At 40.6% G+C, this 27309-nt stretch overlaps 2 protein-coding genes across 14 annotated transcripts in view; one reads left to right on the forward strand and one right to left on the reverse strand.

Annotated features, from left to right (window-relative positions):
* Nucleotides 1-542: 542 nt before the first annotated feature.
* On the reverse strand, nucleotides 543-22211 carry CRYZL1 (crystallin zeta like 1). 7 transcript variants are annotated; one of them, XM_085242299.1, is made up of 14 exons: nucleotides 21980-22211; nucleotides 20745-20816; nucleotides 17818-17895; nucleotides 17192-17264; nucleotides 16500-16544; nucleotides 12047-12115; nucleotides 10402-10535; nucleotides 9490-9601; nucleotides 5357-5377; nucleotides 4490-4588; nucleotides 3710-3831; nucleotides 3281-3386; nucleotides 1637-1682; nucleotides 543-971 (listed from the first exon to the last, which is right to left on the reverse strand). In XM_085242299.1, the coding sequence occupies exons 2-14, from the start codon at nucleotides 20808-20810 to the stop codon at nucleotides 872-874; spliced, it is 1071 nt and encodes a 356-aa protein (XP_085098425.1). In that variant the 5' UTR covers nucleotides 20811-20816; nucleotides 21980-22211; the 3' UTR covers nucleotides 543-871. The 7 variants fall into 7 exon arrangements, with proteins under 7 accessions (XP_085098425.1, XP_085098419.1, XP_085098449.1 ...); XM_085242293.1 differs by having other exon boundaries at nucleotides 5357-5380; XM_085242323.1 differs by lacking the exon at nucleotides 21980-22211 and adding an exon at nucleotides 21833-21948 and having other exon boundaries at nucleotides 5357-5380.
* A 112-nt stretch (nucleotides 22212-22323) lies between these two features.
* ITSN1 (intersectin 1) overlaps nucleotides 22324-27309 on the forward strand; it is a 118226-nt gene continuing 113240 nt past the window's right edge. For 3 of the 7 annotated variants that reach the window (XM_085242216.1, XM_085242233.1, XM_085242249.1), the window contains exon 1: nucleotides 22326-22505. The gene's annotated coding sequence lies outside the window, so the exon portion shown is untranslated. Of the gene's footprint in view, nucleotides 22506-27309 lie in introns of all 7 variants that reach the window. The other 4 variants (XM_085242220.1, XM_085242213.1, XM_085242226.1 and 1 more) reach the window with 4 other exon arrangements.

The raw sequence follows: 27309 nt of genomic DNA on the forward strand, positions 1-27309 counted from the left end.
ACAGCCGCCACCACCACCACCAAAAAAAAATAAAAATCACAGCAGTTCCCTCCCTACCACTCTGTTCTAGGAATAGGACCAAGGTTAAAAAAGGAGAAGTGACAGTGCACAGAATACAAGGATCTCATGGGAAAGAAAAAAAAAATAACATTACAGTAACAAGATACATAAAGTATCACAAACTTCAGAATCACAGGACTGTATTAGCTCCTGGACTGCTGATAGTATGTAAGGTTTACTGTGTCGGGTTGCTAAAATGAAGAAAACCAGCAATGGGGGAACTCCTACTCTCAGTACCATCTCTCCCCTCTAGGATCCCTGCCAATCCTGATGGATTTCCCACCCTGCCTTTCAGCTACATAACAGCAATTTTAAAGAAAATTGAAGATCTTCAGCACACTGCAGACACTGCTCATTCTTAATGCAGCCAAAAAATAAAAGCAATTCAGTGTGAATGGGACTATTGGTAGGGGACAGAGAAGGGAAAACTTAAAAAAACAAACAAACAAAAAAAAAAACACCAAACAAAAAACACACCAGCATTTCTTTTTTTTCCTTTTAATTTCTTATGGTTGAAAAACAGCAGCAAGGGAGATTGCCCGTAGATGTTATTGACATTTGTAATGAGGGCAGGGCAGTCAAGATTTGTGCGTCAAGACCGTCTGTTTAGGAATTGCTGATGGGAACATTTTACTCAACTGGATCAAAAAAAACCTCTAAAGTCCCAGGACCTTCACAGACTGTTTGTGCTGAGGTACAGAAGATCTTTAAATTCTGGTTACAGAATTACTTGAAAGTGTACACTAGTTTACTTCTGAAACACATTACATTTCTTTATCTTCCATGGGTTTAGAAGTCAGGAATTCGTGTGTTAGAACTGAATGACTTGTCTTTTTCTTGCTTGATTCTTCTGTACTATTTCCATAGAAACTTTGGCTTCATACAACGGGATTGGTTCATCCAGCTGAGGCCTAAAATGGAACAGAATGTCAGACTGGTCTGCTGAGCATGCTCAGATCAATAGTAACATTCTAGGACTACTGCTATAGACTTTACTTTTACTATGTAAACTTTACTCCTTAAACACAAGGAATGTTTTACAGCTTTGCCTGGATTCGCAAAAGAATGAAAGAGCCCTAAAGCAAATAGGAAACAGAAGATAAATATATATCTTTCTTATGAGGAAAAGGTGGTAGTGGTGGGAAAGCTTTTGCTCTACAGCAATACTGTTAGCCCACATTAATGGAAAGGATCTTTCATTCTCACCTCATTATGGGTCTAATAAGGCTGTCACTCTTCTTACAAAGGAATATCAGACAGGGCTATTGTCTTTTACAGTCAACACCATTTCTCAGTCAGACACATTGCTGAGCAGACAGATATATGCTCTTCTTCCACTAAGAAAAGAATGCACTGCCTCTGCTAAATTTTGCCATCAGCAAAATCAGAGGTTTTACCAAGTTTCCCCAGGCTTAGCCTGCTACATTATAAACAGATCACAAACAGTTCCACGTAAGCTATTTGAGGCATCCTTTCCTCAACATCTCAACATAGATCTGCTATGCTGGCAAGAGATTTCTACTCCTTTGGCTCAATTAAAAAAAAAAAAAAAAAAAAGAGTAATCATCTTTCTTACCTGAAAATACCACTTGATAATTTCTCCATTATATCTTCTAAGATGCGTATCTGCAAGCTCTGTCAAGGTAACAGCATTCTTTCAACAGTTGGGTTTGCTGCTAAGAGTCCACTATTCACATGAAACCAGCAGGATCGAGACAAAACAAAAATGAACTGTAACTCCAACCATTAGTTCTGATCTACGCAAGTGCTGATATATCAGAATCACCTTTCCTGGCTTGTAGAAATGAAAGAAAACAGAAGAATTTAAAAAAAGATCAAAGTGTTACAGTAGGCAAATGCAGTCTACAGGAAGTAAAGCACAGCACAAAGTAATGAGAACGGCAACTGCACACTTGCTGCACACTGAAGACAACTGACTTTGGTACTGATTAAACTACCTCTACCATTCATGCAGAAGTTTGAGACAAAAAAAAGCTGCAACAGAACAAAGTTAGGAGTGCAGCAGAGCTTATAAATTCTTGGAGCAACATTGCTCACCTTTAAGGAATCTCTGCGCTAATGCAAAACATTTAGAGTGATGCAACAGACAATTTTTGTATTTAGTGCTTACATGAAACTCTGAAAAAATTATCTTCCTTCTTTCATCTTAAGAGTAACCTGGTTAACATTTGAAGCTCAAGGCATTTTAAAAAGATCACCTTGTGATTTCTTCAGGTAAGGTGTCAATGCCATAGGGTCAAGAATTTCACAAGATACAGAGCTATCAAAAAGCAGACTTTTTCTTTGCAGCTTTTAAAGAAGTGGTGATAGAAGGTGCTGTGGTTGTTAGGGGAGAAAATAGAAAAAGATATGTTTTAGTCAACTTACTTTAAGTTCAACAAAAGTACCAAAAGATAACACTATGTTTGATAATCTATATTCCATAAATAGATCCCTCAGTGTGCCTGACCTTGCCTAATCTACTTTGCAGTTCAGTGGAGGAGGGGAGGACTTCCTCACAGTATATAGTCAGTCCTTCGACAAGTGTAATGACTTAATCCTCACCTGCCTCTGCTGTTCTGCTAAGCTGCAAAAGTGATTCAGCAGATCTCAATCTGCAGTGCAGAACAGGGAGGGTCCTTAAAGCCACAACCATTCCATGAAGCAGCGCACTGAACACTGCCCTGTCAGCAAAAAGCTCCAGGTCCACCTCCTTAAGGCCACACGTCAGTAATGCAAATGAAGGCAGCACACCTCTTTCCACACCCACATCTTCCCTCAATTAAATGTTATGCACATTTACAGATAAGAGGGAGATTACAAAGTCAAAATATTTTAACATTTACAGTTAATCTGATTGCATTAAGATTTACAGGTGATACATCTCAACACAACAAAAAAAGTACGTATGTCCAAAATATTTTATGTACAACGTAAAAACTCATAGAGCTTCATTTAACTGGCTCAGTCTCAAACAAAAACACTATTTTTTCCAGAATGCATTTTTGCCTTTCACCATTACTTTTTACTTTCTATCTAGAAAGCACACAGAGACTAGCTTTAAATCCAAAGGTTACACTGTAGTTACATTGTATGCTGCTCTGTGCTGACCTTAAGCCTGAGGTAACAGGAGAGAACAGAAGATGATTTATTAGTTTATCTGTTATATTTCCATCCATTCCTTAGCAGTCACTACTCAAAATTATCATCAAAAGGATATAGAGATACTTCCCCTGCTCTATATTGGACAAGTTCCATATCTCCTCATTTAGAAAGGAGACTGTGGCTCCTTTAAGAAACAAGGAACGACTGTCTGGAGGATCCAGCTTAAATAGAATGAAGAAATATGTTATTTAGTTATATTTTCCTGTACAAAAATAAAGATTAAATGGTTAATTTATATTTACGGTTATAAAACAAACAGACAAGAGTTTTAGCTTGGCTGTTAACTTACTACGTTAGAGAGGGAGTTCCAAAATTGTCACAAATGCAAATATAAAAAAAAAAGAGCACTACTAAACTGGAATAGTTTTCATTTTCTGGCCACGAAAATCTTCTTATATGAAAATTGATATCATTTAATAGTGGGTAGCCATTCAGCCACGTACTGCAGTATAAACAAACCTCCTGATTGATACAGTCTCTTTACCTGAAGATTTCTCTCTGTTGTTATCCAGTTTCCCCCAACACCAAGAAGAGTGATGATATCATGCTTATGAGGCAGTAACTGTGATTTTGAAGTTGATTCATCTTCAGCACTATATAATTTTACTGGAAAAATAGAAGGACATTCAAGCTCAGAAGAAAACAATCGTTGTCAAAAATGAAATGCTAATCTTTTCCCATACTGAAAAACGTGCATCTGGGGCTTCTTTCAGTCTCATGACTTAAGATATAGAAGAGTTGCAATATACTCACCTGAACGCACACACTGCGTGATGGCTGCCTGGAACAGAACTAGAATTCAGTTCCGCTGTTGGCCTCATGAGGCCATCAGAGCAGAAGATTCAGGAAATTCAATACAATCTGCTTTCAAGATATTTCAGTGGGACTAAGAAGTTCTTTAATTATTGCAGCCAGTTACAGTAACTTCAGACTTCTCAGCTATTCCAATTGTTTTAGAAAGATCAACTCTAACAATGATGTCACAGATATACTTCTAAAAACCACTTCTTTTCAGCTCTAAGTAGAAAAGAAGCATTTCAGACCAGTTTAGCTGATCTCTAATATTTCGAGACACTTCCACTAGAAGTAATGCAAGGATCTTTCTGAAGGAGATCTGCTGAGTAAAGACACCTACATAAATTTACATGGGATCAAGCAATGACACAAGGTTTTGAGGTGATGTAACTTGCACATACACTGCTTGGAAATAAAACACTTCATGTTACACTGAGGACCAGGTTCACATCCTCCAGCATCTACATACCTCCAGCATCTACAACAATATCCACTCCCAGGCCACCTGTTTCTTCCAAGCAGCTTTCTGCCACATCTATCTTTCCATTTGACACATCGATCACCCGAGCTAGACAAAGCAATACATTCAGCTGATTACAAGAAAACCACAGAGTTTAGATTCACAGCAGAATGAATATTTCCCATTTTCTGTATTATGAGCAAGTTTGTAGTTAAGTCAGAAAGCTCAACGTTTTTTTCATTTTCCAATACAGAGAAAACCAAACCAAAAACATTGATTAAATTTAATCTAGAAGTAAAACTTCGTTTTTTTTTTTTTTTTTATAAACAGACTTCAATATTTCTTCCTAACATGCAGTCTCATCTTCAACATCACAAGTAAATGCATAAAACCCAATAAGCTCAGTCACTAATGAGCTGCTGACTTGACTTTTCTGATGACTCCAGCAAGATTTTTAATCTCATTATATCCATCTTCTTTTTAAAATAATGCTTAGTAGCATCATCACCTATCTCATGGCATGGATAAGCTGATTAAAGGTATTACCTAATGCATTATTTTTAAAAAAGTGAAAGGTCCTCTGGGTCATTAAATGGAGATGCAGAGACTTCTAGCTGCATATTTGAGATATTCCTGATCTGAAAGTCACTAATGTACTTTCTTCTCAGGTATGAACGATATCTTACTTACAGATGGATATGAAAAGAAATGAAGGCATCAGGAACAACAAGGGCAGAGAAGTAGAAGTTAAGTTTCTTCTATAGAAACTACAAAGGCTAAAGACTTCTTGACAAAATGACAATTGGAATAATGAAATTTAGAGGCTCATTTCCAAAGCACGATGGACCTAAACTCAAATTTGCAAAGTGCACTTACTCACTAAAGGCTGCCGCATACCTTCTTGAATTTAAGCATGGGGACGAGGAATGAAAAGAGAAGAAAAATTGCAAGAAACTGATCATTAGGAAGAATATTAAGAAATACTCCATTTCCCCCCCTCCGTTCAAATATTAAGATGTATTCAAATTTTATCGTTTAATATTTTTCACTGCAATCAAACTATCTGGCCAAAAACAACAGACATGGTCATATCTTCATAGGAATTTGACACTAACATTTCCTGTATTCAAAATAAAAACAAACAAAAAAACCCATAACCTTCCAATACTTGAAGGGAACCTATAAACAGGAGGAAGAACAACTGCTTATGAGGTTGGTAGCGACAGGACAAGGGGAGATGGTTTTAAACTGAGATGGGAGGTTTAGGTTAGATATTAGGAGGAAGTTTTTCACACAGAGGGTGGTGACACACTGGAACAGGTTGCCCAAGGAGGCTGTGGATGCCCCATCCCTGGAGGCATTCAAGGCCAGGCTGGATGTGGCTCTGGGCAGACTGGTCTGCTGGTTGGCGACCCTGCACACAGCAGGGGGTTGAAACTGGATGATCATTGTGGTCCTTTTCAACCCGGCCATTCTGTGATTCTATGATGATTGTATGACAACACAATAAGTTTCCTTAGTTAATAGTTTAATGGTACTTTCTCAAGAAGCGTACAATCAATGAATGTACAGATGTTATAATTATGAAATATACCAGAGAGTTTGGCTATGCAGTTATTATACCCAAACAGAATAGATAGAAAGCTTACCTGTACCCTGGGCTCCCTATGAAACTCCAGAGGAGGGATCTCCAGAAAAGATCCTTCCCCACTGGCAGTCAGCTCTTAAATGGGTCTAGGAGAGGTGCAGCCAGGCTCCACCCCTTCTGGCAGCACAGGTGAACTGCCTTCACCTGTGCTCCCGTGATCACCTGAGGCAAGCAACAAGTCAGCCAATCAGAGGTTCAGGCCCTGATTCAGCAGTTCTTGTAAAGAAGGCAATTCAATGTAGTAAAAAAAATAAATTACAAATATAGCTTCACTTCTTGAGAATAATTTTGACTTAACGGACTCAAAAGCTGACTATCAAAAGGAAGGCAATAGTTTAATCTGTTTGACCATTTTCTGATTTCTGTTCAGCAAAAAAAAATTTGTTTTGTTACTTAAGTCAATCCCAGACAGTGCTCAAAATGCTGCAACAATTTCTCTCCAGTATGTAAAATGATGAGCATCAAGTTATATCATTTCCTACAGCTCCTTAATTTAGGACAAGATTTCTCACAAGATACTTGCAAATTTGTTCAGTTTCTCCTTCTGTGATTTGCACAACCTCGAAAGTAACATCATTCTGACTGGCAAAAAGGCTTCAGTTTCTCTTCTTTCACTGGTGATGAGAAGTAGAAATCACAGCATTTCCACAGCTTCCTCCCAGAATTGACTCTCACCCAGGAATTTCTGCAACAGATTTTGAAAACTGCCACATAGAAGATCTGCTGTTTGGTTTGCTGAACATAGTCATGAGAACCACAAAATCACAGATGAGTTCTTACCAAGAATTAATTCACTGAAAGCTCAATTTTTTTTGTTTGAACAAAACAAAACCAAAAAACCAACCCCAAAACCGAAATACAAGACAAGGCAAAAAACCCCCGCAAATTATAAAAAGGGAGATATAAATCCAGTAATGTAACCCCAGTGATTCTTTACAGAGAGAGTGGTGAGGTGCTGGCACAGGCTGCCCAGAGAGGTTGTGGATGCCCCAACCCTGAAGGTGTTCAAGGCCAGGTTGGATGGGGCCCTGGGCAGCCTGGTCTAGTATGAAATGGGGAGGTTGGTGGCCCTGCCTGTGGCAGGGGAGTTGGAGCTTCATGATCCTTGAGGTCCCTTCCAACCCAAGCCATTCTATGATGCACATGTGTATTTATATATTTCTTACATATATCTTTCATTTTCTAACATTAACTTATCACATTGTTTAATATATTGTATCTAGTCTGAAATGTGGGTACCAGCGTACTTCACCCCTTTGACGTGTTAATATATTTACTCCACGGATTACTGATAAAATAAAATACAAAACATAAAAAAACCTATACTCACAAATCTGCAGGGTTCTAAAAGGAACAATTACATTCCCAACGCAACACTTGGCAGCACCCTGCTAAAGTACACTAACTACAGACAGCAAAAAGTGCCTCTCTCCTTCCTGTTGTGCAAGAACCTCTGCACAGCACTTCACTTCCTGCTGCATTATCAGCTCTCCAAAGCTACAACGGGAAGAGCCAAATGCTCGCTTGGTAGGCTGGAAGTGAATCACTCTCCAGCAGTGCAGATGTGTGTGAACGTGCAGCCCCAGAATGCACATGCATACTATGTTGGCTCTGTGCTTCCACTGCCAGTTCTGTTCTCAGGAGCCAGAAAGGAATTCAAATTGACAAGAACTCTGTTCTCTCAGTGTCTAAAGAACAGCTGTCTGGCTTATTTCATCATTCTGCTAGCTTATGATTCTTGAGCCAGCAGGGAGAACATAAAGACAATAGGAAGTGCACCTGCATGTCAGCAATGCCTGGTTTTAGCGAGTCACTCAGACCTAGAGCTGGGATTTGAGAATGGCTGAAATTCTCCACTCGGAAAGCCAAAACTGCAAATAACTTTGCTAAGCAAAACAACAAAAGAGAAAGGAGTTGGAGTCAGAGACAATTGGCATTATCTTTTGAAATCAGATCTCTTCTTAACTCGTGCATTTTCACGTGACTGTAATTCATGCAGATGTAACTGCATGAAATGTTTGTGCATGACTCCACAAAACTACTTGTATATCAAGACATTCTTACAACAGCCACCACTGCTGTGTACTTCTTTGAATGACAAGAAAATTACATGTTTAAGAATTTAAACCTGTTGATTATACTGTGTCAGTCTCATCATTTTGAAGAAAAAGCATCAGAAACTAGTTTTAACCTCTTGTTCACTTTACAGCAGACTTCACAGGCTGCAATTAATCTGGAATCTGTGTATCAAATGTAATGCTATCCTTTATTTTAGAACAGTCTGGATAAAGAAATATTCTACTCTCTCCTCAACTCTGCAGCACTGGAATACAAAAAGCTGATCAGAAAAGATGCTGATGGCTTTTACTGAGCCTTTTCCCACATTTCAAGTAGCATTCTTATTTTGAAGGAGAAAAAGAGAAAACCTGAAGTATCAGCATAGAAATAGAAGTCATGGGTGAATGCAAGTATTTTCTTTAATGCAAAGCTCCTTTAGCAAACGAGAAAGTCATAGAATCACAGAATGGCCGGGTTGAAAAGGACCACAATGATCATCCAGTTTCAACCCCCTGCTGTGTGCAGGGTCGCCAACCTACAGACCAGGCTGCCCAGAGCCACATCCAGCCTGGCCTTGAATGCCTCCAGGGATGGGGCATCCACAGCCTCCTTGGGCAACCTGTTCCAGTGCGTCACCACCCTCTGAGTGAAAAACTTCCTCCTAATATCTAGCCTAAACCTCCCATCTCAGTTTCAAACCATTCCTCATTGTCCTGTCACTATCCACCCTCATAAACAGCCAACAAAGCATATGAGCATCCAACTACTGTAAAACATTCATAGTTTTACAGCTACAAGAGTACTTGGAACAGCTGCCACACAGCTTGATAAAATGCTACTAGAAGAAATTGGAGTCTGATTAAGAACTGATCTCAAGCATATAATTATATGTGAACTCTGGTTTGGGTACATAGATTACAGCCTGTGATACCTGTGATCTAGCAATGCTTTCTTCTTGTTCACAAGCAACAATTTTATCAAGTGAAAAGGTTTTTGAGCAGCTAGGCCAAAAGTCAGCACTAAAGTCAGCACTATGCGAGATGGAAAGTACTCAGAGACAGTCATCACCATAATGATGAATAATGGAGAATAAAAAATTAAATTAAAAATAAAAATTCCATTAAGTACGCCTGAAAGAGAATTTAAATATGTATAGAGTACAAAATAAGTTTTAAAACTATTTAATTAGACTATTTATAAACCTGTGTTTCAGTTTTTAGCTATTGAAATAAGCCTCCAGAGTAAAAGAATTTCAGGAAGTCTTCCTTATGCTTAAACTTTAGTACTGAAGAACACAACTTACCCACAGCAGGTCTAAGCCTCTCCAGGTACTGCTTATCTTCAAGACTGTAGGCAGTAGATATTACTTTAGCTCCTCTATGCTGTGCTAACTGAATAGCTATTGTACCAAATGGCTGGAGACAAAACAAACAACAATACACAATGAAGAAGCAGATGGGCTTATTTATAGCAAGAATTTAAGAAAGGTTATATTGCAAGGACAGTCGGGAGAAGTCAGAAGAATATCTAAAAGTGAATTTACACCTTTAATAAAATCTGAACCAAGAATTTGAATATTCACAGACCTGCTTCAGTTTCAAATGAAGCCAAAGAATCTTTTTCCTTGACTGGAAAGCTATGAATACATTTAGCAGCTAACTAGGTCTCCTCCTCAACAAAATAGCTGAAAAATGTAAGTACTGTAACTGCAATTGTAACCTCTAGCTTTGCACTCGCTTGATTGTTGAAGGAAGAAGTGCAACCAAGAAAACAGCTCCATCTGCATTTACGTTAACAAATCTTGGCCGTGGCAAGCTCCACATCCTCATCAGCAGGAAGGACTGCAGAAATGCAAATGAAATTATTTATATCTAAAGAAAGTTAAAAAGCATTGGTGGAATAGGAATGAAAACTTAAGGCACTTTCCCCCAGTTTCACCGGAATGCTTAGCGTAAAACTATGTCAAAGTAAAACAGCAGAAAAGAACTACCTCCTCGTGCCCACACAACATGTAAAGATTATATTCTTGGCTCAGCATCTCATGCAGGAGGGCCCTTCCATTAATCCATTAAGCTAAGGGCACCGACAGGATTGCAGTAGAGTTTGGTAAGCTCAATATGCTGTAAAAAATCCAATGTTTCTGGTGATAGGACAGTTGCCATGGCAGAGGCCATCCGTACTGAAACTGTTTTATTATTACACAGTTGGTACCTACACTTGCTCCATCCATGACAAGGACACTTTTCCCAGGAGAGACTTGTGAAAGGTAGTGTAAAGCTGTGTATGCTCGGACACCATCACGAACAGTCCCCGCTGCTTCCACCCAACAAACTTTTTCTGGTTTATGAACTAAATGGCACAAAGAAAAATCAAATCAGACACAGGAAAAAAAAAGAAAAGCAACAAATTCCCCAACGTTTCGAGATGGTAAAAGTGTTTTCCAGTTTTATCCACATGCTTAAACACCTAGAGAGGTAAAACTGGTGAACAGCTTTGTAAACTAGAAATCCCAAGTTCAAGCATCATTTTTAATGTAGGCAATTTATATGATTTAGCAGAGAGCTTGACAGTAAGTGAGAAAATCACCACAGACCAGCCAAAATTCTGGCATAGAACTGAATAGGCAAGCATCATCTTTCTGAGGCACTAGAAAGGAAGATATGAAAGCCTGGTCTACCTCAACAAGCTCTTTAGAGAATTGACAGTTAAGTCTGAACCAGAGGAGCTATGTAACAACATAAGCAATGCAATCTCCTGAGAACATTTATCCACAGGCAGGAAAAAAATTTTAGGAATTATCATCAGCACCAACTCTCTTGTGCCAGTTACTACCTAGCACAAAGTAAAGCACTGACAGTTAAAAAAAGGGGAGGAAAAAAAACCAACAGAACAGAAAAGAAGGAAAAGGCAAACATTTTCAGCTATAGCTATTGCAAATAGTTATAAGACAGCAAAGATCTCTATATTTGGACTTTTAAGAAGGAACAAACCTTTTGCATCCCCGTGAGTCCATAGCTTCCTTTGCAAAAACTGCCAAAGCCAGTCAGAAAAACTTTTTTCCCCAAGCAAGTTAACTTAAACAAGTATTGTTTATCCCATGCACATTAAAAAAACAACCATGGAAATGATCTTTTATCATATTTTAAACAGTAAAACAAGGATTTAGTATTGACACAAACAAATTTAAAGGAGTCCCCTTCTAACTGTAGAAACTGAGATCATGGGCAGTCCTAGAACTACAACACAAGCAAAGTTGAGCAAGAGTAGCTTACTCAAAGTAACGCAATGAGTGGTTGGGAGAAGCACAGAGATTCCTAAATTCAGTGTTCCATACATAAAGACACCCTATGACCAAGAAGTGGAAACTGGAAAGTCACAACAGTTGAAAAGAACGTTTAAATACAGGATTTTCCAGGATCCTCAATCCCTGAAAATTCCTTTCTCCAATTTATAGCCTCCTAATTTTATCCCATCTGTTAATATAATCACCAGAGATGATCCTACATTGGATCAAACTGAGGAAAAATGTAAATTTTTTACTTAATTTTTTTTGACAGGTTAGGCGTGGAAAAGAAGGAAAATAAAAGTGAGGCAACGGGAAGGGAAGTTAGAAGGAAATAAAAAAGATGAGTCTGCTTGAATGGTTTACGCAAGACATTAACCCATTAAACGATAACAGGAAAGAAAAAGGTTCTGAAAGTACATGGTATTCAATGCTTTTATGAATAGGCAGACAGGATGCCTGAATGCTGCTAGAAAATGTGCTTAGAAGTTCAAATTGCTTAGCTTCCTATTAGAAAAGCTAAACTGAATTCCAAAGATACAGAAAGATATATTAGCAAAACATATAAACTACATACCCAAATAATGCTCATGAACTAGTACAACTTCACAAAGACCAGACTCTTCAGAATCCAGGGGCAAAATTCCTGGGGAAAAGAAGATTAAACGTATTTAATATCAAACAGGCATACACTATAATCAAAATGAGCTGCCCAGGGAGGTGGTGGAGTCACTGACCCTGGAGGTGTTCAAGGAATGTTTGGACGTTGTGTTGAGGGATGTGGTTTGGTGAGAGCTATTGGTGATCAGTGGATGGTTGGACTGAGTGATCCTGTGGGTCTCTTCAAACCTTAGTGATTCTATGATTCAAAACAAGCTCCTAATGAAATTGTTGGTTCCACTTGGGCTGTGGTTCAATTGTTCTCTTTTCAGGCTTACGGTAGTTTAAGAGAACTTGGTAAGGTAAGAGCCTGTAACCTCAATAGGGAAGAGAGCACAAGACTGTTTCAGAGGAACTCCAAACAGCACTTTGAGGCCAGAGAGATAAAGAATTGGGACTAATGCTTTTTTGCTACAAGCACTGCTAATTTTTGAACACACTTCACGTTGCTCTCTGATTAGTGCACTGTTTTCTGCTCTGGGCCATGGCTAACAGGAAAGAAAATCGGGCCCTCATATATTGCAGACCAAGCAACACTACGGCTACAGTCACCAGGATGAAAGACCAGAGAGAATGAGTGACAATAAGTTTTAAAAACTTAGAATGCAGAAGAGGAATTAAAGGTAAAAAACACCCGAAGAAGACAGAAAGCAAACACAGGACAGACAGAAGAAGAGTTACGACAGTCCTTCCACTGGCCAAAAAAGGTGGTGCATAAGCAATAGTTTCTGGCATCCAATCAGTCTTCTGAAGTTGTGTGTCCTCTTTCCTGGGTAAGATGCTTAATCCTAACCCCTTCCTCCCCCATTTTTACACTTCATTTAGATCAAACCACGGGCTTCATCAGATAATCCTCAGCAAACCTGGTTGATATTTCCCAAACTGTCATAACTCAAAAATGATGGGCTCAGTATTCATTTTCAAATCTCTCAAGGTTTTTTATTTGTTTGTTTGTTTTTTAATAGAACGACAATAAAGCGCCTCAAGAAGATAGCTTCAGGAGCTATTAAGAAATAATGCAAGAAGGGCAAGAATCTCAGAACATAGTTGCTTTGCAACATCACTATCAATTCCATTTTACTTTCACAACTTAGTTATCCCCTGTTTAAAGCAATATACAGGATGTTAACATCTATGTGTTCATTCCTAAGAAATCCCTCCTCTATCCTAAAGCACTTAGATTTTGATGATTAACACAATATCATGTTTCAAGTGTTAACAAGGATATCCTTATAGTAAATTAAAACAGCCTTGGCACCTCAAACAGTTTGCATTCTAAACCTCAAAATAGGAAATGCAAATCAAATAATACATGAAGACGTTTCTTTTCTCAAGAGATGCAAAAGATCAGGTACAAATGTGCTCAAGTGTTAGAACATAATGTATGTTACAGCCTCCAAAGAGTCATTACACATCATTGTCAATTCACACTGATTCCACTGTCTCTAAAACCATGCACAAAAATATGACCCTTACACTGAGCAAAGAGATAAGGCTTCTTAAATAACTGCACCCTTAACTCAATATATCTCAGTAATGCTTCCAGAAGCTCTAACATCAAGTAGAGACCTTTATGTTATGCATGCTATACACATCAAGCATTTGACAGAAGTACAAAGTCAGATTTTTCTCCTTATTTGTCAGAAATACTCAACACAGTGTAGGGATTTCATGCCTTTATTTACTCATTCAGTAACGAGGCATGTAGAACTGACACTCAAATTGGCTAACCATCATAATATTTAAACAGCTATATACTGTATTTAGGTTCATGCCTGCAAGTAATTACAGCTGATGTAGCTCTATTTTCTCCTGCTCTTGTTTTAATGAGTAGCAGGACATAACTGATTTCTAAAAAGGTTCTGAGAGAACAAAAACCAACAAAACAGCTAACTTTGACAAGTCAATAATGAATCTCAGAACGGCTGGTCTGAATTCTCTCTTTTTATTGTAACCAAGCATAAGGCTATGAAAAAAGAATACATATTATAGATAAATAAACTCATCTGGAAGGTCAAAGAAGGATAAAAAAAAACTTCAAAACTGAGAAACATTTGGTATGATTTTAGGTATAGATTAAAGATGTAACACACCAGGTAGTTCCAGTGAACACAGTATGATTTTCACACAGAAGAGTAGATTTATAAATAAGGACAGTATCACCACATTATTTCTCATGAACTCAGAAGCATATAGCAGGACTGTACTCTTTGAAGTAGGACAGGCTTTTTTATGCAATTTAGATAAAGATATGTTTCTGACAACTGCATAGTTTGGGACAGTTTGATGTTATTAATACAGAGATAACCAAACCATTTGGTAGTAGCTATATATTTTTTTTCAAATGTGTTCATTTATTAATTAAAAATAAACTCTCAACAATAACTGGGAAGCATACTTGTTAGAAAAGAGATTTACTACAGGAAAAGATATTTCACTCCTGTGTTTCATCTTTACAGCATCTATACTGAATACACAAGGATGGAAAGCTGTTTGATAAGCAATGTTGTGAGATTGCAGTGTTTAAAAACAAAGAAGAGGGCTTCCTTTTTTTCAGGACTAAAAATATTTAATGCTGTTTGTCTTTCCAAAACTGTAATTTCGATTCTTCTGCAACTGCATTTGCAAACATTCAGTATTATTGAAATACAAAAAAAACAAACAAAGAAACAAAACACCAACACAGTCAACTTGGATAAACACATAAATCAGGCAAATGAATCTGCTTTTCTCACAAACCCAGAATAGATTCCACGACCGATTCCATTCCCTTAATGTCAGACTGACACTGAAGCAGCTCAGATGTTTCAAACCACTTTTTTGTATTTGAATAAGAGTGAAATTAAGTCTTATTTCACAAAAAATTAAAACAAATATACCCACAGAAACAAACAAAAACCTTAACACCTTCCCACAGTCACTCAGACCATCACTTGTGTCACTTGGCTCTCTCAGACCCACAGATCGGTTTTCTGGGGTGTTTTTTCCTTAATTACTTACTGAAACTGCATTCTTTCAGCTACCACAAAAGGTGATGGAAACAAATATCTTACAGTATTCAACAGATGCAGCATATGCGAGTCAGATTTTTAACCAAATGAGCAATGCTGTTCACAATAATGATACTACTCATAGTTCAAAGTAATTTGTGTTACAAGACTTGAAAATGCTTTGCCATAATTGTGCTGCTTTAATAAAGACAGTGAAGCATTTCTGCATCCCATAATTGGAATGCTATTTCCAATCTGTTAGAATTAGACTTCCTATGGTAAATTAATAATAATAATCCCAAATTCTGTTAAATCTGAAGCCAATTATAAGAAAGTTCTGCCAAAGTTCTAACAAGAAAAGCCCCAAGCGCCTCCCATGTGATTGACTTGGAAGTCCATTTTCAACAAGAACAAAAAACCAAACCAGAAAAGTACAGTGACTTCCACTTGCCCATCTGATGGGCTTTTCTGATAGCAATATCCTAGCCACCTCCTAGAGGGCTCAGAAAACACAGGCTCCATCTTAAGTAAAGGAAGCGAGGAAAAAATCCACTTTCAGGAGCTGCAATAAAAAGTACGTGCAGTAAAAACAAAGATTCTAAAAAGTAGCAACTTGAATTAGCATTTCTATTCAAATGTTAGCAAAACACCTGAGAGCATGCATTACTTTTGTTAGCTCAGAAAATCCAAAAGCACTACTGAACCTACCTGTATACTCAAGTTAGAACCAATCCTGATTTTTTTTACCTAATCAGGAACTCACTGTGGTGAGTGGTGTGTTCCAGCAGTAGATGCAGATTTTTACAAGTGTGGCATGTGGGTTCTTGTTCATCAATGGAGAGAACACATTGCTAATGGTGGTAACTGTGTTGAAAAAGTGTTTGGAGCTGACAGTTTGTTCTGTCAAATAGTGTTATTGTGCTCTTTGTGTCTGTAGTTTCCGTGGAAATAAATAGGTGGCATTACATTTGGAGAAACCTACATACATCAAGGTAGTGTTATAAAAACTAATCATTGTCTATTTATTCATATGGTTGCCTCTAGAACACTCACTCTGCGTGGCTAATCGGCACATATATTTTATATACATGAATATGCATGCCCAGTGTATATTCTTCAAGATTCAGTGGATGTAGTAGGACTACTACAGATCACATTAGCTGGAGCCCTGAACTTCTGCCTCTAATAACCAAAAACCATCCCTAAGGGAATATTTTCAGATTAAAATCTTCATTTATAGGAGCTGATTGATGTGATGGCAGTTAGAACTTTGAAAATACACGTTCAATTGTAGCTTTAGCAACGACTGTAACCTCAGCCATTCATTATAAAACAATTATTAATTGTATTAGTTGATAAAGCAAACAAGTGTTGACTTACCTGCTACTTCATCATCAGGTTGAAAGAAGGACACCTTTCTCCCAACTCATGGAGAATATATGAATAGAAGAAAGAAGGTACCAGCATAAATATTTACAGCTGAAATTAAGCACGCATTTGACAGCTTTGCTTATCACTAGCACATACAATTAAAGATAACCTAATGTTAGTGAGGAGTGTACATTTTGTATTGAATATGCACACACTGAAAATGAACCTTTCTTTGGCACCCCATTCCCAGTTAGATGCAAGCAGACACACATTTGAAAGATCTTTAAACTACAGAAAGAACTACTAAAGACAGGTCTTTAAACTACACATCAAAGATGGATACGCAAATGAATCACTGCTGAAGTTCCTGAATGCCTTCACTATTCCAACAAATACTTTTTACTAATTACTTAAAGGTCGCTGCAGCATGCATAGTTAAGACCTTAAGATCTCAATATATTTTCTTTAGAAAACTGCAGTGCATTTTTTTTTTTTAAATGCTCCAAAGGGATGTGAAGCACTACAGTTTGGTTCCATTACTTTCTGTTCAGCACCATTACTAACCTAAGGAAAGTCTAAGTAACAAGAAAAATAGTAGATCCTATTATTAAAGATGTACCGTGCAAACACTATTGACTTATCCTGGATTAACAGGCTTTAATTCTTGCTCCATACTCTCACAAGGAGATTGTACTACTTACCTTCCAATACAACTCCAGAAATTTCTCGACCAACAGGCAGAAGCTCCTTTTCCAATTTCATTTCTGACAGGAGCTAAATGAAAATAATGGTTATATCTTTCTCACCAGAGCTCAAGATTTGCATGTTTGTTATGATCTTAAAGTGTTTGAGATTTGAAATAGGAAAACTGGGCCACTACCAAAACATTATTAGGGTTAAAAAACAACATCAAAAAAAGAAGCACGCACATTCCTCATTTAATATTAAAAACTTTATTTCTGCATTTAAATTTAGAAGTGTATAAAGGAAAAAAAATAAAAAAATAAAAACAGAGCCATCAGCTGACAAGCCAAACTGGGACTTAAATTCTGTATGCAGAGGATGATAAAAGGGTTTTACTGTAAGAACTCAAATGAAAACTGTGATCTTTCTCCATAAATTAGTAAACAAATTCAGGTGCCTTTTATTTAAAGAGACATATAAGAACACCACATCAATCCCACCCCTCGTTTCTCAGTGGTAAAGCCATATCCTCAGGTGGCACACAGGGAATTGTGCCAGTTACCAGCTAAGGCATCGGCTTAGAACTCCAACGGAAACTGTAAACACTTCTGGCTTTTACAAAAAAAAAAAAGCAAGCAAATACCTTTGTGTCTATCCAGCTCAGTGCACAGGCTCTAACTTGTACTTTCACATCATGCTCTCCTGTAGGAGGAAGGCTTTCCTAGGACAAACAAACATACATCATACAGTACAACATGAACGTGCCAGTAGAATCCTTCTCAAGCTCTTAAAAACACTTTGCCACAGTCCTGACTAGGAAACAGTCTGAAATGAGAACAATAATTTGTTTTCAAATGAAAAAGAAACTGATAGCACACTGGATTTACAACAGCATTTCGAGTACATGTATAATACTGTTACAAACTGACAACAAGACCTTTCTAAATCTCCATTGTTACTGAAGCTTTTTTTTTTTCTTTTTCTCCCCTGCAAGTTAAGTATCAGATTTGTATCCCAAACCATTTTAATATGTAGTTACCCATCTAGCAAATACAAAGAGGCAGACTTATAATCTTAAAACTAGGCTGTGGGAGTGGCGGAGAATTTTAAGATAATTTTGATATGTGTCTGAGATACTGGGCAATCATATTGAGGTAAATGTTGAAGTAGTCCCAAAGATGTCAATACAACTGCACCAATAAGGACTGGTGTTGTGTCCCACAAATGATGGGCACCTAATATACAAGAAGGTCTAACAAAACCTCCTTGACTATCCCAACTTTTGGTTTTGGCAGCGAGATCTGCACTGATCTTAAGCAGCTGAATAGTGCTAATTTAAATCATTTAATTAGATACATTGAGTTCTGAGCTGCTGACTTTGTGCAGTTTTTAAAAAGCTACGTGAATTACTGAAGGCAAAATCATCTATTTCCATCACAGGCTGCAGTCTGTGATGTAAACTTCTGTTAGAACTGAAAGCAAAACACGTACCAGAAAGCTGTTACAGTTGTTTCTACAGGACATCTTTCTAAGTGTTTAAGTTTTCCTTTATTTATTTTTAAAAATCATTCCCATCAAACAGCTGCTGCCCTTCTCCAAGGCTTAGCAAGGTGAAGGGGAACTTCAGGAAGAGGAATATTGAGCTGCACTTTTTCCTTACCACCACTCAGTTAAACGCATGGTGTTCATTTAAAATTGGAAGGGATTTTGCCGGTGAGACTGACCTCCTCCTCAAACAAACCAAAGTGGGTTCTCATTCTTTGTTCCACAAAACAGCCAAGCCATTAGACTGCTGAACTACTACTGAGTACTGCATTTCTGATTAAAAAAAAACAAAAAACAAAAAAAAAAAACCACCACAAAAACCTCAACACTTAGAATCTAAGGGATTTACGTAATTTATGTAAATTCAAGATCATATTTTCTTTTGGATGTATTGTATATATGGTGCATATAGGTCAGTGAACCAAAGTACTGTTACAATGCACATAGTAAAATTGCTTTTCCTTAGGAAAAGATCACAAGAATGCAAACCTTGGGAACAAGAAGAGACAATGAAACGTTCGTGCTGTTAACTTGTTAATGACTTCGTAACTTAAATATGTCAATATTATAATTTGACCAAGCACCATTTAAGGTACTTTGCTATGTAAATTCTTCATCCAAACTACTGTCTTCTCATTACCCAGCTGCTGTTCCATTAACGTTTCCTTAGTCAACTGCTTTTCCTTGTTATTTTTTCAAAAATTTATTTCTATTTGGGATCAAGATTCCACAGTACTGTTCATGGTACAAATATCTGCAGAATTAGCTCCTATCTGAAGAGCTTAAAATAAGCAAGCGGACAGAAAACTAATATATACAGGATTGCAGTTTAAAGATCTAATTTAGCTTACTTATGACTATGCCACAGCTGCTGGGTTTGCCTGTTGGCAGCATCTACTTCTATTCCCTTCCCTCTTCAGTGTTGGAGCTATTAATCATGAAGCCACCACATAGCTGTAAACTAATCTATAAAAATTAACAGTTCTCAGCTGGGTAAGTAAGCTGATGTTTGTCACCCTATAACTGCATAACTCTTAGAATCATTAAAAGGAAGAGACCAAAGATGTGTTGCTGAGAGGTGAAAAAACCTTTTCAGCTAAAGCACTATTTAATGATCAGTGTAAGAGGATTTAAGATTGCTCACTGAATATGCATCTTGTTGTATCATAATCAGCCATCTTATTGCATGCTTCTCTTCCAGCAACTCATTAAACATGCTTCGTTACTGTAAATTTACTCAAGCAAGATTCTTATCAGTACTACATGTTTCATTTTGACATATGGCTCATAGGTATACTTAGCTATCTATGTTACATAAATATACATGGGTACCTGCAGCATTTTGTGCCTGTAAGAGATTCATTTAAAAACCATGGGTTCACATCCTCAAAACCATGGAAGCATTTTTCTACATTCAAACACTCATACTGCATGAATATACACGTGCTGGTATTCTGTTTTAGTCTTATGCCACCAACTTCCATGTATACTTATTCAATTAATGCTTACATCATACTGACAAAGACTGGTCAGCACAGTTGCTTCAACTAGATGTGACAGAAAAGTAGTTGTCTCCTTGTTCTTTCAAGTTGCAGGAAGATAGGTTAGCTAGACAGAGCAGAACTATCAATGCTTCTAAGAGAAATGCTGTGCTGTGATTTCAGTCCCTAAAAAGAGTAAAGAACTTACAAGAAAGAAAATTAACAGCAGAGACACTCGGAACACGGTAAATTTCTCAATCTACATTTTTCAGTGACCAGAAAATCTACTCAAGAGAAGGGAGCATAAAATAAACGAACTCTGGCTTTGCAGCAATCCAAAAAGCTGTTTTTAAAACGCAAACAGCAAAACTGCAAGCAGAAATGCAGCACAGCCCTTGCTAAGTGCTGCATCATGATGCTAAAATACTTATCTCCTACCTTCATTTACCTGCCTGCCTGCTCAAGGATAACACCACCTCTTTTTTTAAGTTTCACTCCCTTCTTCCACTGAATGATTAATTGTGCTGTTACGATCAGAACTCACTCTTTCCTGGAAAATAAAGGTCATTTCCTCTCCGGATGAATTCTGCTGACAATACAAGGCCTTCATGGTGACCTGGAAAAAAGACACAGTGACTGTAATCACGCAGTAAGTACAGAGAAAATAAGCAACTAAAGCTTTACATTAATTTCTAACCAGAATAGCAATTGTTTGCAAGCAACAGAGATACGATGAGTCTCACAAATAAATTTTAGAACAGATAAAGAGATAAAGCATGGTAGAATCACAGAACCATAGAATGGCTTGGGTTGGGTTGGAAGGGGCCACAAAGTCCATGCTGCCCCAACCCCCGCTGTGGGCAGGGCTGCCCCCCACCAGCTCAGGCTGCCCAGGGCCCCATCCAACCTGGCCTTGAGCGCCTCCAGGGATGGGGCACCACAGCTTCTTTGGGCAGCTGTGCCAGTGCCTCAGCTGTTACCTACAAGGCATTACATCAGTGTTGTTGACAACAGTGCAGCAAGTGCTGGGGAGTGAGATGCACTGCATGAGGCAATGGACGACATGTTAGCCCAGCAGTGGATGGGGAGCGTGCCACCCAGCTGGAAAGCACACAGTTAGAGCAGCTCAGATAAAGGCAGTGCAAAGGGAAATAAAACTGCTGGAGGAACACCGGGAACCTCACACATAACAAGAATCACAACTCAGGTTTTTGCTCTCCTTTCCCAGCTTCTCTGACATACAATGCTCTCGACGAAGAATCTTCTTGAAAACAGGTTTCTTCAAGTTCCGTGGGGAAGGAGAGCACAGACAGACGGGGAGACAGCCCGGCCTCACGTTGGCACCCACCGGCCCCATCACAGCCATTTCTGTCAGCGCAGAGCAGCGCCGCTGCCGCGCCAACGCCCGTCCACAACCCGCAGCCGCACTACCGAGCGCCCTTCTCCGGGTACCGCCCGCCCTTCGGGCCGCCAAACTCCCTCGGCATCTCCCTCGGTACTTCTGCACGCTGCAGTCCCCCATACAGAGCCGAGCCCGACCCGGGGTCGGCAGCCCCACCCGAGGCTCAGGGCCGAAGTGCACGGCCGCGCCCGGCAGCTCGGGCCCCGCGCCCGGCCGTTGCCATGACGAACCGTTGCTTCCGCTGCGCTCCCACCTCAGAGCTCTCCGGCGAGCGCGGGTCACGCCCTCACGCTCCACCCCGCCGAAGCAAGCAGGTTCGCGATTGCGCGCTCGGCGTGATAGCGGAAACGGGATTGGCTCGGTACGCTGTCACTCACCTCCGGCTGGGAGAAGGCGTGAGCCGCAGCGCCCTGCGCGACCCAGCCAGCAGCAAGGAGAACGAAGAGGCGCTGAGTTAATTCCGCAACACAAAGCCGCGCCTCCTCGCGGCCCCGCCCCTCTCCCCGCCTTTCGGGCGCGTCCCACTGGAGCTGTGGGGGGAATGGGCCCGGCCACCCTCGCCCCCGTCTCTCCTCGCCGCGCGCTGACCCCCTGGGCGCGAGAGCGGACCCGATTGGCCGGCGGAGGCGGAGCCCGCGCGGCGTTCGCAGCCTCTGATTAGCGGCGATCTCCTGCCCATCACGGGACCGGGCGGCGAGCCGCGGCCGAGCGTCACTACGGCGGCTGGGAGGGCGAGCGCGCTGTGGGCTCCTCCCCTCGCCGCCCGCCAGACGGCGGCTGAGGAGGCAGCGGGAGGGGATGGTGCGCCTGGCGGAGGCGGTGGCGGGCGCCGCTCCGGCTCCTCCATCCCCCCCGCTGTCGCCATGGGTGTGAACGGGGCCCGGCGGCCCGCGCAGATATGAGGTACGGGCTGAAGGGATACCACCTCGCTTCGGGCCGACGGCCGCCGGCGCTCGCATCCTCCCTTGCGGTGGGGTCAGCGGCGCCCCCGGCCCCGCAGTGCCTCCGCCCGTTGCGGCCGGGCTGATAGGCGCCTCGCTGCCCTCTCCGCCCTCCGTGCATCCAGCGCGGTGCGTGGAGCCCTCCGAGCGGCCGCTGCCCGCCGGCCTCGGGCTGGCCTCTTTCTCTCTCTCTTTTCTTTCCTTTTTTTTTTTTTTTTTTGTATTTGTTCTCTCCGTTGCGGCGGTGCCTGGGCGGGGGAAAGCGGAGCGATGCGGTGCCGGTTGGCGTGCGCGGCTCGGTCACACGGCAGCCATCGCGTCTCGGGGCGGGGGGGCCGAGGGCAGCGTCCCTCCGCGCGCACGGAGCGGGGCTCGGCGACGGCACGGCACCGAGGGAGTGCGGGACCGCTGGAGGAGGACGGCGCTGCGCCGTCGGGGTTCGGTCCGTCCGTTTCTCGTTGGCCGTCGGTAACTTTACGGACAGGTTTTCCTTTTTGTTCTGAATCAGCCGCTCCGTTATTTTGGGAAGGAACGATGGTTTGGGGCTTAGAAAGCGGTGTTGTGAACTCTGCTTTCCTGTGGGGTGCGAGTGTTGCGATAAGGAATCACGTCTGTGGGTGTAAGAGAGTGATGTTGAATGAATAGTTTTTCCCTTTAAAATAAGCGGCATCCCATATGTGACGGTGTGGTAATCCCGAGGGCAGGGAAACAGCCTGTTTTCCCTTGCCCTTCTTTCCCCCATCAGATGTCAGGAAAAGGATCTTCACCAAAGGTGAAGGGTAGTGGGCACAGCCCCGAGTGCAGGAGTTTGAGGAACGTTTGGACAATGCTTTCAGACATAGGGTTTGATTTTAGCTGGTGCTGTGTGGAGCCTGGAGTTTGATTCAGTGGTCTTTATGGATCCCTTCCAAATCAGGATGTTCTGACCCTGCATTATAGCTATAGGGTATGCTGCTTGTTCATACCTAGTATGGCAATATATGCTTAAGGTGATAGTTTTGTCTTTACCAATAGGCAACCAGCACATCTAACCCCCACCACAGGCAAGTACAACTCCTGGCTGCTGCAGCTGGGAGCCTGAATGTAGCTGATATAAGGCTCCTCCTTCAGTACCATACCCTCCTAATGGGGGCTTGGGAGAAGCAGTGTGGTCACTTCACAATGGAAAGAACTCAGCAATCAAAACTGCTGCGTTAGGAACTACACTATATAAAAATGCCATCCAGTTGTATGCATTGAGGGAGGTTACAGGTGACTAGAAAGAAAGGGCATAAGAAGATAAGGACTGAGTGTGCAGTAACGCTGCACAGCCCAACACTCTCCAGAGTCATCAACATGGACACCGAGAGTCTGTTTATTTGACTGAGGAGAAAATGCACGTATCTGGAGGTTTCCTTGAAATATATTTTTTGTTAAAATACAAAACTATCACCTTAAGCTTCCTTCTTTTCATTAACTTTACATTTAGGCTAGGCGGTTATCCACGTTTAGGCAATCAGCTTGGACCATTTTAGCTCGCGTGATTAGCACTTGTATGCCCTCACTGGTTTTGGCAGCCTTACAGGGGTCATGTTTCGTACAGATGAACTGTTTCTGAACAGTTTCTCCAGTGTGTTAGGCTCAGACTTCATCTGAGCCAAGCGGGTTGCTCTTTGCACTTGCTTCTCAAACCACACTTAATCCTTTCAGTCCTGGTGCTCCCACTGTAATATCTGGAACCGGAGACAGTAAGATAAGTTGGTTTTCAGAGGAGTTGTGTTTTTTTCTTTAATTTTCCTTTATATCCCTGTTCAGTGGAATGGCTATTAAGATACAGTAAAGTGCCTATTCTGTCCGTTGCTGCTGTAGTTTGCTGGTGGGAAATCTGCGTACTCTTTTGTTAATACCTCTAATCATGCAATTAGGTTAGATTTGGATTCAGGAAAGAATGCAAATCTAGCAAGTAAATAATTGTGAATGATGATGCCAAATAGCCTTTTCTGATCTACCTTTGTGCTGTAACCATAGATTGTAATTTTAGTTTTCGGTAGGGTAACACCAGGGTAAATAAGAATTTCTGTTTGTGGTATAGGATGAAAAACAAAGAATTGAAATGAAAGTGTCAGCAATGGTTTGAGGAGAGGGAAGAAGATGATAATTGAGAGTTACCAGCCTTGAACATGTGCTTATGCTGCCTGTAGTAATAGGTGGAGTAGAATAAATCTTAAGCGGGAGGATTGTTTGTAGTATGCATTTCAGGCAGGCATGTCTCAGAAATTAATCTGCATGGAACCAAAGAGACGAGAATTTTTTTTTACCATTAAAATAAAGCCGAAGTAGCTTTTGCCCCGGTAGTCAGCTAGGAACATTGAACGCTTGTTGCTATTGTATTTAATGCAGCTGCTGAACTTGAAATGGCCCCTACTCCCAGAGTTGGTTTTGTTTTTACTTGCATAGCATGAAATTGGCTGGTAGAGGAGACAATTAAAACTTTGGTCTAGTCTGAGGTCTAATGATACACTATTTGTATGCATAAAACTTTCCTATGAGGTGCCAAAATTTCAATACGGTACGTGCCAGAAGTAGTTGCCCTGCATTAAAGAGCACTTTTTCTGAAATTAAAGAATAGTATACCAGATTCCACTGATAATTTCTGAATGTTATTGTTGCTGTAGGTATGTCCTTATATATTGCAACTGGCAATTAAAATTCCTGACTGTGTTTCCCAATCCTTCATACAAAAACAAAAATGGATGTTTTCAAGGGTGGATAGTGATAGGACAAGGGGGAATGGTTTTAAACTGAGATGGGGAGGTTTAAGTTAGATACTAGGAGGAAGTTTTCACTCAGAGGGTGGTGATGCACTGGAACAGGTTGCCCGAGGAGACTGTGGATGCCCCATCCCTGGAGGCATTCAAGGCCAGGCTGGATGTGGCTCTGGGCAGCCTGGTCTGCTGGTTGGCGACCCTGCGCATAGCAGGGGGGTTGAAACTGGATGATCATTGTGGTCCTTTTCAACTCAGGCCGTTCTGTGATTCTATGAAAAAAAAATGATGTTTTGGGATGTGCATGTAGATGCAGAGCTGATCCCCTGTCTGCAGTGAGTTTGTCTGGAGGGCTACAAGTGTAGGTGTGCAGGAGGTAGAGGTGGTCGTGTTCTTGGCAGAGCAGGCACCATTTGTGTAGGAGAGATTAGTTTCTAATTACTGATCTTAAAGGCTTTTTTGTAATTGAAACTGGAGTTTGTCAACCTATTTTGGAGTATCAGTACGACATTTTGACCAGCACAGAAGGTGACCACCCGTAAAAATACTTGTGGTTGAGGGGGAGCAAACAGAGAGATCCTGCCAGTTCACCAGAAAAAGAAGTATTTTTTTCTATTCTTCCTTTTATTGCTGATGCCAAAGATGTGTTCTGATGCAGAAAAATTAGATGAAATGGTACATACTCAATTTATTTATTTTTTTATGAAATATACTAAATTTGCATGCATTGGATTTTGAAGTTTCCTTTTTCAAGTGTTATTTATAAGATAAATGCTAGCGTCGTTTCAGAGGTCACCTTCCTTTTTTCCCTCTAAGGCTAACTTCTTGCAACAGTTGTGCATCTGTAAAAAGTGCTTGGACTTTCAAAACAATAATACTATTAATTGCCCAAAACCTAAATCCCTACAGCACGTTTCTCTTTCACAATACTTCTCAATCTCCCCCCATCGTTGTGGTTGTATGCGCCCACAGGATATGTGCAGTGACCACAGTTTTGGCAGTTGAAGTCTAGATACTATAGATTTTCTGGAATAAGTCTTATGGGTTATGGCTATCCTTGAAAATCATTGGCTTCATGGTATGGTTTAGGCTAGATACTAGGAGGAAGTTTTTCACACAGAGGGCGGTGACGCACTGGAACAGGTTGCCCAAGGAGGCTGTGGATGTCCCATCCCTGGAGGCATTCAAGGCCAGGCTGGATGTGGCTCTGGGCAGCCTGGTCTGCTGGTTGGCGACCCTGCACATAGCAGGGGGGTTGAAACTGGATGATCATTGTGGTCCTTTTCAGCCCAGGCCATTCTGTGATTCTCATGTTTCTCAGTACTAACAGTGTGGATGAAGCAAGCCCTAGAAATGCTATGAAAATAATGTCACTGAAGGTCTGTTGGCTCAAGAGTCCAGATTTTCTTTTGTATTTTGATGGTACCCAATCTGCATTGAAAGGATGTAGACTTACAGATCACTAATTTGCTGTAAACAATTGGATAGGAGTTTTCTTTGCATTGTTTGTATTGTAAGATACATTTTAACTTGCTTTATATAAATGTTCAATTCATAGATGTGTTATTACTGCACTTCAAAAATCATATTTTCTTTTGCCTTACCAGTTGAACTGTGAAGGAGAAATCCAGTATTGACTGCCAGCAGGCTAACTCAGTCGTGTGTCTCTACAAAACAGGAGAGTCTTGGGTGCCTATTGAGCTGAACAAGTTTTGTATGAAGTCAGCTGCACGTGTAACTTTAAAAGATCAGATTGAGTTTATGCAGAGACATTCAGATGCTTGACTGGCTGAGAGAGCTGGGGGCTGTTCAGCCTGGAGGACAGGAAGCCCTGTGGTGACCTGATGGCGGCCTTTCAGTATTTAAAGGGGAGCTGCAGGAAAGAAGGGGACAGTCTTTAGCAGGGTCTGTGGTGATAGAACAAGGGGAAATGGCTTCAAGCTTTAAGAGGGGAGGGTTAGGCTGGATATAAAGAAAAAATCTTTTACAGTGAGGATGATGAGGCACTGGAACAGGTTGCCC

Source organism: Meleagris gallopavo, chromosome 1 (genome assembly GCF_905368555.1).
Source record: "Meleagris gallopavo chromosome 1, MGAL_WU_HG_1.1, whole genome shotgun sequence".
Classification (NCBI taxonomy): domain Eukaryota; kingdom Metazoa; phylum Chordata; class Aves; order Galliformes; family Phasianidae; genus Meleagris; species Meleagris gallopavo.

Bases quoted from the DNA above. Each gene is read 5' to 3' on its own strand.
- CRYZL1 (XM_003202916.5), bottom strand. From the start codon at position 21,722: ATGGGGGACTGCAGCGTGCAGAAGTACCGAGGGAGATGCCGAGGGAGT. The intron at 17,265-17,817 runs GTATTTGCTTGC...ATTTTCATTTAG, and splicing joins TGAGCTGGATAGACACAAAG to CTCCTGTCAGAAATGAAATT. The intron at 16,545-17,191 runs GTAAGTAGTACA...ATTCTCCATGAG, and splicing joins TTCTGGAGTTGTATTGGAAG to TTGGGAGAAAGGTGTCCTTC.